This window comes from Agelaius tricolor, unplaced genomic scaffold (genome assembly GCF_023055355.1).
Source record: "Agelaius tricolor isolate 1412-34295 unplaced genomic scaffold, bAgeTri1.0.p SCAF_23, whole genome shotgun sequence".
Taxonomy (NCBI): domain Eukaryota; kingdom Metazoa; phylum Chordata; class Aves; order Passeriformes; family Icteridae; genus Agelaius; species Agelaius tricolor.
In genome coordinates this window covers 13,707,742-13,720,330 of record NW_027269283.1, presented here as the reverse complement: position 1 = coordinate 13,720,330, position 12,589 = coordinate 13,707,742, and the positions used below count along the sequence as shown (strand labels likewise).

General features: G+C 36.9%; 1 protein-coding gene across 9 annotated transcripts in view; it reads right to left on the bottom strand.

Moving 5' to 3' along the window:
- Nucleotides 1-12,589, bottom strand: part of SULF2 (sulfatase 2) — an 84,494-nt gene that overhangs the window by 38,807 nt on the left and 33,098 nt on the right. For 7 of the 9 annotated variants that reach the window (XM_071447057.1, XM_071447061.1, XM_071447060.1 and 4 more), the window contains 2 exons: nt 7,592-7,838; nt 1,878-2,117 (listed from right to left, as the gene is read on the bottom strand). In XM_071447057.1, the coding sequence (XP_071303158.1) occupies nt 1,878-2,117; nt 7,592-7,766 (415 nt within the window). In that variant the 5' untranslated portion in view covers nt 7,767-7,838. The remainder of the gene's footprint in view (nt 1-1,877; nt 2,118-7,591; nt 7,839-12,589) is intronic. The other 2 variants (XM_071447063.1, XM_071447062.1) reach the window with 1 other exon arrangement.

The following is a 12,589-nucleotide window of genomic DNA, read 5'->3' as shown; positions in this document are numbered from 1 at the left end:
CAATGTACAGTTGAATAAACCTAGTGAAATTAATGAATTAACTGCAGAAATATGGGGGTTCTGAGATAAGAATCCTGTCATTAAGTATTAAATTTTGCTCCATGGGTAAGATTTTTTCATGAGATACCAGTTCTTTATAGGTATTAAAGTAACTGACCAGATTTTCCAAATCAGTAATTCCTAAGTACTGAAGCCACTTTCAAAATGGTCAACAAAATGGTCCCAAGTCAGCACCTTTTGTGACAACCAGAAGTATGGCACTACTGTAAGGATTAGAAGATGTGGCGTTAGTATAATTACCTTAGTAACTGCAGGAAATCTAATGGGTTGCATAAAACATACAGTGAGTCTTCTGCATCTTAAGAGTATTTTCAAGGAACAGCTTAAGACAGCATTTTGTTATCAGATCCCTTTTGTTCCTTCATTGAGGTACTTCACCAGGTAGACTAAGAGGAGAAATACAGATGTGTACACACACACCCATTTTAGTCTACTGCACACTGATGGCCAATTTTTCTCTACCTTATGGCACACTGACAGCACAGTGTGCTATCACATGCTCCATCCCCCATTATCACAGACAAAGACTGAACTTCCCTTGAGCTCGGTCTCTCTATTCTTCCAAGTACAGTGCCTAACAAAGTTAGTTAAGCTTTTTAAAGTGCCGAAGTTAAAAAGTATAAAACTGACAATTGAGGCTGAAACCAAAGAAACAATTAGGGGAAAGACACACCTTTTCTGTTGCCTATTTTTCACTCAAAACTTCTGCAAGAAAAACCTGCACCACACTGCTCCCTCCTGCCTGCATGCAACTAGCACATTCCCAAAGGTGTCAGCAGCAGCACAAGTCTCTGTAGATCCCAGCCACAAATGCCACTACCTCAGAGAACACACTTCAGAGCAGAAAGACTGATCCCCAGAAGAATAATCTTTTGCAACAGAACAAAACACAGGAAAATCACAATAGATAGAGAAGTGGCAAAGGAGATGCGAAACCAGCAGCAGAAAAGAAAAACAGATGGAAGCTATGAAGCAGAATAGAAGAGTACAGTTTCTGCCTTCAAGATTGCACAAAAGAGAAAAGAGGAGAGAAAGAAAAACCCCAGGGAGATGGCCTGGGTTATGAATTGGTTAAAAAGCTTTCTCACTCCAAGGTTGTGATCTGAAATATATAAGCAAGCCTCAAAAAGCCTTACTCCTCATTGCCTCTTTTTCTACTCCTTGAAAAACTCCAAAAATAAACAAACAAAAAACCCGTCCAAGCCAACAAACAAACAAACAAGCCACACCACAAACAAGGAATTAAGAAGCTAAAGTGTACATCTGCAGGGCAAACCAGTACTACCAAAGGACCTCAAAACTAAAGAATAAAAACCAACAAATTATTATTGCCAATTATTCCTAAACCTTTCTGGGAATTGATTGTCTAGAGAAATCATACCAGCTGACTGCCCCAAAGCACAAAAGGAGCAGTCTCCTCTCTCTCATTCCCAATTTGCTTCATGTATCAGTTTTATGAAAGAAGTCAAAACACTAATTCCTTTTCATACTCCTTTCTTGGTTGCTCTGCACACTTCAGGTAATTGTAGGCCTTATTCTAGGTTTGCTAGGTCTTCAGTTCAAGCATACATGGTATTTTATTTCCACCTTCTGAAAATGAGAAGGGATTTTTGTTGGCTGTTTGTTTGTAAACAAAAAATTCCTTAAGTAAAACCACAAGAAAGCTAAAGTAACACCAAGACTTAAGCTCTGGCATTACGCACTTAAGAACGCCAGAAGTCAAGAAGAAATTAGAATTAAAAAACATACATTAGCCTTTGTACTAAGTCTGAGGTAAGTCTAAGGAAGCATTCAGATGGACCCAGCCTTGATCTTACCTGTCCTGTACCCTGTATTGTTGAGGTACACTGCAAAGGTGCGTATTTCATGCTGAGCCTGCCAGGATGGAGAGGAACAGTTCTCATTGTTGGTGTAAGTGTTGTGGTTGTGCACGTACTTCCCTGTCAGGATAGAGGAGCGAGATGGGCAGCACATGGGCGTTGTCACAAAGGCATTGATGAAATGAGCACCTCCATGTTCCATGATACGTCTTGTTTTATTCATCACTTGCATAGAACCTGAAAGAGGGAAAACATTTCAGAAATATTTTCTTGTTTCAGTCAGAAGAGCTCAGATGCTACATTAGAGACCTAAAGGAAGCACAAGTAGTAAGGGCACCGTTATCTCTGAGTGAGCCCAAATCCAGAGAGATTACTGATCCTGCCTCAGGGAAGTTCTCCCATTGTTTCAGAAAGGACTAAATACTGAAGTCCTAAGTAAAGATTTGACTCAAGCATGTTGACAAAGATCATAATGCTTCTTTCATTTCTCTCTCTCTACATTCAAGATTTACAACCGTAACTATCTGCAGCATCTCTACATCCTCTCTGGAGCTGCTAGTACTGTTCCAACAGCTGAGGGTGAAAAGCACTTTATACAGCGACCCTGATCAAAGCATATATACTCCATAAGTGTAATTTAATTTTTGGTTTCATAAGAAACCTGATACACTACCTTTTGTGCCAGCCTTATGCAAAAGGCTGAGGGTTGTAAGCACAGAATCATTTCATTTGGAAGACTATTTAGTCCAAGCTACTGCTCAAAAAAGGTCTTCTGGACTTGTTGTGTAGTTAAATAGTTCTATTCCCTAATGTGAGATATTAGGAGGTATTGATTTCTCTAATTGTCACTGAACCAAAGACACCAAAAAGCTCACTAACAAATTCACTGAGTTCTAGCTATCTGCTTCATCCATTCTGGTAAAAGTCTTACTATCTACATTTTCTTAGGCTTGATTCTGCAGAATCAGATTTTTAGATGACTACTTGGGGCAGGTAAAACTATGTTTTATATAACCAAACAAATAAGCAAGGGATTTGGATAAATTGGGGTAACATGAATAAAAGTCTTTTTGACCACAATTACTGAATGCCGCATTGCTGCCAAATGGTTTTTCTGTTTATTCAAGACAAGGTTTTGGTCAAAGACTGGACATCCGCCTAACTAAATCTGGATCCATATCAGCATTCTTCCTAAACCCAGAAACACCAAGTATCAGAGAAATAAGAAATTTAGTTTCCCTCCTCTTTCAGTGCCTAATAGTAAAAACTGAGCAAGTTAGAGAAAATTTTCTTGATCTAGGAAGAATTTCAATTTTCTAAAGAATTTGTCATGGTACATGTCAACAGCATGACCTTGGCAAAGGAGATAAAACCTGTTCATCACCAACCCTTCCTTCTTGTTATGAGCAGAAAAAGCCAATTGACAACATGGAGAGGAAGGTATGGGCTCATGCTAGAATAGGGTTGGGGTTAACTTGCCCAAGGCTGAGTTGGATTAATAGCTCAGCTTTAATCAGAGCTGATGGTTGCATCCTACAACCATCTGGCACAAACTATGTTGTTTCTGTCAATAATGGATTTAGGTTTCTTCTAAGCTCTTCTAAGCTCAGAATTTCATCATGAAATTGCAACAGTAGGTTGGTTAATACAGAGCACATTGAAAAAACCAGGAGTCAAAACCTAGAGGGAAAATGGTCATAAGCCACGTACAAAATCTGACTCTCTGGCACCATGGAGGAAGGTTAATTGCTATGGCAAGGTCATTTTACCTAAGAACTGCCATGGCATTAGTTTGAGACTATTTTGTTGGAATGAGTACTAAATAGAAATTGAAAATCTCTTTGTGCATTTCTCAAGTCAGACCACATGTCATATCACTCTGTGACAAGAACCAAGGCAGGGTATTGCACTGCCCCCTTAGAATTTGCTAAACTTCACATATCAAAAAGGAGTTTTTGAAGAAAGCAATATTTTACTTTTTTGTTTCTATAATAGCTGTGGGTTAAGTGTTAGTGCTTAAAGGTACCTACAATACAGTTAACGAATATTAACAGCTAATTATACATTATGTGAGCTTGAAAACAGTGGATGTTTCCTCTGTTGTCTTATGAGCTAGCCCAAGTATAAACAGGCAGTCTGAAAAACTGTTTTGCCATTGCAATATTGAAATACAATTTAACAACGCCTTTAAATGACAGAGGCATTTATGCATAAATAACAGTACATGTTAAGACTCCCCTTGGGGACAGTAAGCTTCTTTAATAAAAGAAGCTGTACTGCTGTAATGACAACACCTTATATATCGACAGTCTTAAACACAAAAACATATGATCTAATCTGCTTCTCCAGCTTGAGAACTAATACAGAGTGACAGGGCAGCGCAAGGTAAAAATCCAGCATACTCTTCTGTATAATCTTAAATAGGCCAGCTTTAAATATTTGAAACGGCATTAAACCAGCCAACTAAAGCTTATTTTCTTCCGTTTGCCTCCAATACACAGACAACCATTCTCTGGCAGATTACTTATGTGTTAATCAGCAACTAGGACCTCACCACACCACCTTTTGAGCTAGAAAACCTTCTGGGATTTCACTAGTGGATATATGACAGATAGTCACGCTTTAAAAGTATCAATATTTAATTCAGAAGATGTTGCTACCCATCTAAAACCACTGATAATAAACAAATATCTAGCAGTTAAAAGAAATTTCTATGCCATTTTAAGAAAATATTCATTGGACTACTATGAAAATATGGAAGTTCAATCAATTTGAAGCGTTGAAGTTACTCAGTGAACAAAGCTAAGCAAACTTTCTGTTGAAATATCACTTGAAATGTGTGCTTTCCATAACTTTGCTTCGCCTATCTTCACAGTTCACCTCAGGGACGAAGCTGATCTTTTGACTAATATTAATGGAGAAAATATCAAATTATTTATGAAAAAATCCTGACTTCCTATTAGTTGCGTTTTGTTGAAGGAAGGAATAATTTACATTTTACGGAGCTCCAACTGTTGAAGAACTTGTATTAAGTATCAAGTGATTTGTCTACTCTGAAGCACAACTTCAGAAGTGTTTTCCAATAAACTGAACCCCAGAATTTTAATAGTCTCCTAAAGACTTCTCTTTTTATTGTATTTGAAACTCCTTAGACACCCTTTTCACATCTTCATTTCCCTTTCTTCACCCCAAGATACCCTCACATTTAACAAAGCTCTAAAGCCCCATCTCCACACATGATAACTAAGAAAAAATTATCTTCCATGCTACTTTTGTAGCTTTATAGAGGTAGGCCTCAAAACATACAAATCACCTCTCACTCAGATTTCTTTAATGTGGTTGAAAAAGCTCCTAAATAATCAGATATTTCGCCAATTAGACTATGAAATGAGCTGGTTTCTTAAAGCCATAGCAGTATGGTAGGCAAACCTGACTCAGCTGGAGATACTGAATCCATCACACACGGGACATCAGCATTATACGAACTTGGATGTAGTAGGGGAAAAAAAGTCTGTTCCTAATTCATTATTCCTCGTCACTATATTCCTCTTCTTTATATTATGCTTGTCAATAATATAAGTATTTTGATTAGACAGTCTATCAAATATGTCTGTGTCCGTAGTTCTTGATGTTCTCATTTGTCTTCTCCCATTTGTATCCATTACAATCTACACTCATTCTTCCTTTGATGTCCTTCAGAGATTCTGCATTTGATCTACCAGCCCTTCATCAGTATTTTCCTTCTTCCAATACAAGGCTGAGGTTTGGTTTCCAGTAAAACGATTAAGAGTAATGCGAATTAAAAAACAAAACCAAAACAACAACAACAACAACAAACCACACAAAAAAAAACAAAAACAAAAACAAAAACAAAAAAAACACCACCTCCTTTACCTCCTTTCAGGAAAGGACAACATTGTCTTTCTGGTAAGCTCCACCTGCTACTGGCACATTGCTAAATCTATCTTTAAATAAATAAAGGAAAGGCTGTTAAAGGCACTTGAGATTGTGTTGCATTCCCTTTTACCTCCAAAGTTGCTATAAGAGAACAATGAAAGCTAAACCACCAATCAGTTACAGAATATTCTTAGAAACAGATTAAATCTTACCCACAGTTTTCTCTGCTACGCTTTCATAGCTTCCAACTTTTCCTTAGCTTTTATTTGTAATTCACATCTTGTTTTCATCTTACTTAAATGCACTAACTACAATCACCACAAATGGCAATTTTGATTAACTTGGACAGCTCACCAGACAACAATAAAAATTAATTCAAACAAATATTGAGTCTCCCAAAGCCATTAGTGGCAAATGACAAATATCCAATCTCAGCTTCATCAAATGGATTTTCCTTAGTTAGATCCTAATTTGCGTGGACACATGCCCATTATCCTTGAAATTGGAAAGCATCAAGTTATCAGGGAAGTGAAATATATTGCCCAAAGGACTTACACAATTGCATCAGAAACACAAAGGCTAGCACAAAATAGAAGATGGTACATTTTTTAGGACCATCTTCCAAGCCTGCAAGAAAACGTGCTTAGGTTTTTTGGAATATATGTTCTTGAAATTGCTTAATTTCTGATCCAAATAACCATTAAAAAAGGTGACAACAATATCATCTGATCCTGATAATTTGAATGGCATTTAATTTGACGAGATTACTTCCATAGCAGTCTTTCTTACCACCTTGAAGAAGAATGTGATGTCTATGATTCTGCAGACATAAAGTAATATTGATACAAAGGAAGCATCCGTACAAAGCCTGCAACATCGCTGTGATTCACTTCTCAACGAGATGAGTAAGTGTATGAGAAGTACAAGTTGATTAATTTTATGTTCTATTTCTTCTATGAGGTCCGTTTTCCAAATTTTCCTATCCATACTAGAAATCGGATGCAGAAAAATTTGGTAGCAAAACTGCCCCACCAGACTACAGGTACAAGAGTTCTCATTTTTCAGATGACCAAGGCTTCATACACATATGAGAGTATAATTCTAATGCAAAATTATTAATGTTAACTGCTTTGTGTTAATCACTTCTCATAACTAAAGACAGCATTTGGTAAATACAAGCTTGTTCAGGTAACACAACAAAAGCCAAACTGTCAGTTAATTCATTATTCCAAATCATTAGGCATACCATGCGTTTAATCTTCATCTCCTTTCTTCAACAATTAACATAGAGTTGATAACAGAGTAGATCTTTTCATTCTGTGTCATTTTGCTCAGTAATCAACTACACATCTAAATGGACAATTACAAGAATAGTATGACTGTGTTAGGTAACATTTAAGTAAATAAAATGAAAATTGTATATGTAATGAACGCCTGCAATTACACAAAAGAATTTGGACAATTACATGGTGCAATTATTGGTTATTAATTTAAACCTACTGTTTTGGCATGCAGCTTCCCAGGTTATACGTGCAATTGCCAGAAGCAAAGCTTAGATGTTTAGATGAAGACAGACAGACGTGAACTGTATATTTCCACAGGAACAGAAGCTTTAACATTTTGGGCCTAACTTTTGCTGTCCCTGAATTGCAGGCAGATGGAAAGGATGCTCTTTATAAAGGCAGGTTTAAACATTTTCTTCCTATCATTTTTCATACTGAAACAAAATTTTTATTTTGAATGCAAGGATCTAGCTTCAAGAAAAAGCAATATCATACTCATTGGCCAAAATTCTCTTTATACTGGTTTCTTACCAAGTTCTACATCCTGATCATCAGTAAGAACAAGGATGATGTTTGGGCGGATGTTTCTACGGTCTCTTTGAAATCTTCCCTTCAGACGTTGATTTAACAGGAAAGTTGAACTTCCATCCAACAGTGATAAAACAGTCATCATGAATAATCCAAGGACAATACTATGCTGTGCCATGTTGTGCTGATTTAATGTTCTCTCTGAACAAGGAAGCTTAACGGCTTCTATTTCTTTTTCTTTGCAGGTCTCCTATAAGGGAGAGGGAAACAAGTATTTATCTATATTTTCACCCCTCTGCACCCATCAAGGAACAGCCAGGTTCTCTCCAAAGAAGTAAAAAGCAATGTACTTGAAATAATCTTAACTCCTAAGAAAAAACTAACCAAACTCCCAAAGCAAACACTTATTTTTCTAGTGCCAGCTAGCAGCAGAAACTTGAAAAATTTCATAAGCTGTTATCAACATAGGCAACGAAATTTCACTCCAAGCTCAGATCTAGCAGCAAGCTCAAGGATTTAGCAGGGTTTCAAAATCTTTTGCTTTCATACATATAAATAGCCATCATCCTCCTTCTTCCTTAGTGATCCGTTTACAGATGACATTTTTGTTTACATCAAAAATATAGATGTTGAAGAGAAAAAAACCCCATATCTATCATAATTCTCAAACAGGACTGTAGTAAAACTTACTGAGCTAACAACATATTTGCAAAGTCAGAGAACACTCTGACAGAGGATTTGTTATATACTGACTTATCTTACAAATTCCATTAAAGAATGAAGCTGCCCTGATCTTTGAATTATGTTATGATATTGTTTGAAGTCTACTACAGCTTTGATGCTAGTGCAAGATCCCTTTAGCATTTCTGTTGGCTTCCAAGATTATACACTTTTTAAAAATACCATTATTAATAATGAACACATTTGAAGGCCCATTACTGCTAATGTTCGGGAATGGATGCAACAAAGTGACTTGCACTGCCTATGTCTGGAATGCAAAACAGAGCCTATGCCCCAAAAATTGACTTGATTGCAAAACAGAGCACATCTAACTGGTACTACTCCTGTTAATGATGCAATGAAAAATTCTTAGTAATTCCCACAAAGAAATTACAAGGAATGAATTAGCATGCTGAAAAATCTTTGAAATCACAGCTTTGCTCAGTCATCTTTTGATGTAAAGGGATCTTCTCTTGCCTTCAGAAGTCAAAATAACGACATGAAAACGTACTGAAAATATCAAGTACTAATTATTTCATCAGATCCAGCAATCAATGAGTCCATTTTTTATGAATTCCCTACTTGCTCCCTGTCTTTTTCTGGACTGGTGCCAATGATCTTTTGTACAAGAAGGAAAAATCAATTTCAAATTACGCAAGAGAGATTCTCTGATTTTTTGTAAAGCCCAGAAATGTCAGAGCAGAAAGAACATAGCACAATGTGTTTTACCCTAAGAAACATGTTGGCTATTCTACCCCTACAGAAAACAGTTTTTACTCCAGCAGATTATTTCATAGCCACATTATTTCTTCCTCTCTGTCAGCAATTGCTCTTTGAGATAAACTTTCTTAATCAAAGTTTTCATGCATTAGCAAAACCACTGGTCTGGAAAAATTATAATCAGTTTCTATGCTCATGTAAGAAATGTATATTGAATTTTCAGATAAGTCAGCAGATATATTGCTATACTAATATGGAATACTTACTAAGAGTACTTTCCAAATTTGCAAACTGATAGGGTTTGGAGGAAATGAAAAATCCTCCTTCCTTAATAGTCTGTCCACTGGGTTTCACAGGTAGGGGAAGTTACCTTTTTTCCCAGAAACTAAAAATTTATTTACATATCCCCATACTTGTTCCAATGGGCAGGGAAAGAGCTTTCAAATTGAACAGATGCAGCCTTAGTATCTGCTGCTGCTATGAAATATGCCAGGCTATAGCAAAAGAAACACTGAGGAGTCAAATCAATTTTTATTCCTTGTACTAAGAATTCCATCTGCAGCAGTATAACTGGGAAGAATTATGTCAGAGTCAATGTGTTTCTGCTGTCCAGAGTAGACAAGAGCAGCTTGAGGAAGAAACCTGTATGTTTCAGCAGGGGAGTGTAGAAAGAAAGTTTGCTTAACAGGCACATACTCTCAGACACGAGCTTTTTGAGGGACGAGGTAGAGAAATGCCTTCTGCTCTCCAGGAACTACCACATATGTACTTTTGTTAAAAACAATAAACTAACGCTATAGATGTTTTCATTACACACAAACATTTTTCTGAAGGTCTGGAAGTTCACGTGGGTTTTCTTCAGTCTATACTAGCCAACAGCTTCTCAAAATCAAAGCATTTGCTAACTTTTCTTGCAGCATTTGGAAGGCTGCCCATTCTTGCTATATCTGGTCAGAAGAACTACCTTCACTACAGTGTTGTGCATTTAACAGCCTTTCTTACATTTTTCTCATCTTTAAAACAAATACATGGAAGTAACCTCCCGACCTCATTGCCTCTCTCCCCTTAGCTAGTCATTTCCTCACTCTTTATTGCCCCCCACACACCGCATAACTAAAAATAGAAACTGTCCCCAGCTCAGAGAGCTGCTTAGCTATCTATGAAATACTTAAGACATTTGGGGACGCACATAAACTGCTCTCCTGCAGCTATTTTATCTACACTTGGATATTTGTGGTTAAAAGAATTAGCAATCTCTGAAAGATACTGTGAGTGGAAGAGAGAATTCCACAGGCATCTTCCACCAAACCTGTTACGTCACTCCTCTGCAATGAATATTTTTCAACATTGTGGTATGTTGTGTTTCCATTGTTATCAGGGTAAGAACTCCTGGGAATCAACTCAAACTGTGTAATTATGTGAAAAAGTCATACCAATAAGTAGGTAAGAAAATCAAAGCAATTTTAGAAAATAACCTATTTCTTAAAGTATGTTTTCACAAGACATACATGCCACAACTTAACAGCATATACACAGTACAATCCAAAAGCTAGCTTTAAGTAGTTATCAGAATAGCAACACCAGAGTGTCTCTCGTGGATTGCCAGTGGCCAAATACAGATTGGTTTTTTTAACTCCTAGTCTTTGGTGAACTTCCAGGAAGAAACACAACAAAGTTTCTATTAACAGTTCTTTTCCCATTCCTGTCAACAAGGTTAATCTGCAACTTACAGATAAAGCCAGAACAGTTCCATAGCAGAGCTCCAATCTTTTAATATAGCACCCTCTCCAAAATGCAATTTTGATCTGAGTGGTACAGACAGTCCACTACTCTCTGTGCCTCTGCAGGCCATCCTCCAGTATTAAAGATGCTTAATCTGTAGTGGTTCTCATTAGAATTAGGTACGCCTCTTATTTTCTTCCAGATTACTCATATGAACTTGAAAACTCTAGTCACTCATGTTTTATATTTAGGAAAGTGCTATCAGAAATTTATGAAATCTTCTTCAGATGGGGAATCTAGCTGAGTTTTCTTAAGCCTATCAAACTTCTTAGAAGGCTGCTTTTGGGGAAGTCTGGTCCTCTTACTTTCTCCTTCATGGCAACACAAAATGTTGCACTAACTTACATTATAAATGTTGAAGAGATAAAGCCGAACATCCACATTCCATTTATAAAAGAAGTCAGTAAAGGGCTGTTTCCAAGTAGCTTTTACACTAAGGAAAGACTTCTTTATAACACTGCCCTCAGTAATCAATGTCAGTTTTACAGCAGCAGAATGCACAGGGATGACTGATGTCAATTCTATCCTATATGGTATTTTTAACATGCTATTGATTAGTATTGCTTGGCACAGATGTAAGAGGCCCCACGTGTGCAAAATTAGTAACTGACAGTAGCTTGCATAGACTGGTGCTCCCAAGCTCCCTAATGCAAGTCCCAGCACAACTGTCTACTGCATAAACTCTGTGCAACTTCACTGAAGTCAGGTAATTCGATTATTACAACATAACCAAGAATAACATCAGACTCTTCCTGTAACTCTGTATCAAATAAATGTCTACTTCAAGTCTACTTCTAGAAATTACTGCTTCTAGTAATGTTTGCATTAACTGGCTTTGGGTTTTATTTGTTTTGGCTTGTTTTACTTTTAAATAAGTATACTACAAAACACTAAGTACAGAATTGGTATGACAAGTTCAAATTGCCCAGCAACCACCACAGAACAAGGTGATCCACACAGTGGAACTGCACATTAAGGGAAAAGTGGCTGGAGAGAAGCAACGCACACCTGCTCTCAATATGGCTGGAGCCAATACCAGGTGGATTATTTAAGCAGACCTAGGTGTGTAATTCATCCAGTGTTTAAATTAATTGAAATACATGGTGCTGGAGACATTCCCTAGCAACAAACCCAATCAAATCCACTCTACCAGTTAAATGGATTCAGCTGTGCTGCTGTGCTTTTAACTGGAGTCACTCCTATGCATCGAGCTTTGGTTATGCTAGGTCTTCTCTCACTAAAGCTGTCAGCCATCACTTCAAACCATTATATTGTGTTTGTAAGAGATAAACACATTTTCATATGTGGATTGGGAAGAATCTTGTTTGCAATCTAACAAGGTTCCCAGGAGAAGACTGCTATCAACATTACTGCTGTAATCTAACAACATGCTGCATTTGCTTATAGTTTTCTACTTTCTGATTTTTTTTTCCCTCAGGCAGTCAAAAATTTATGAGAAAATACAAAAATCAAATCCCCAGTGCTAAATGTGACTCTTGAAGATTACAGTTGTGCTGATTTACAGTCACTGATTTACTATTAAGACATTCTTCTGACTTGCTTGCCTTATGCTGGTGAACACTAGACAAAAATGAAATATTTATCACAGAGAAGCTTGGTCACATTACAAAATCTCATTCATATTTTGCAACTTTATTTTAAATAAAACAGAATTGTAAATTAATTATAAATTTCCCTAGGACTTGATATTTTAAGAAATGTTCTAAGCACCTCAATCTACTTTCTTTCTGCCCACTGCTTGAATATTACTGTGAGAGT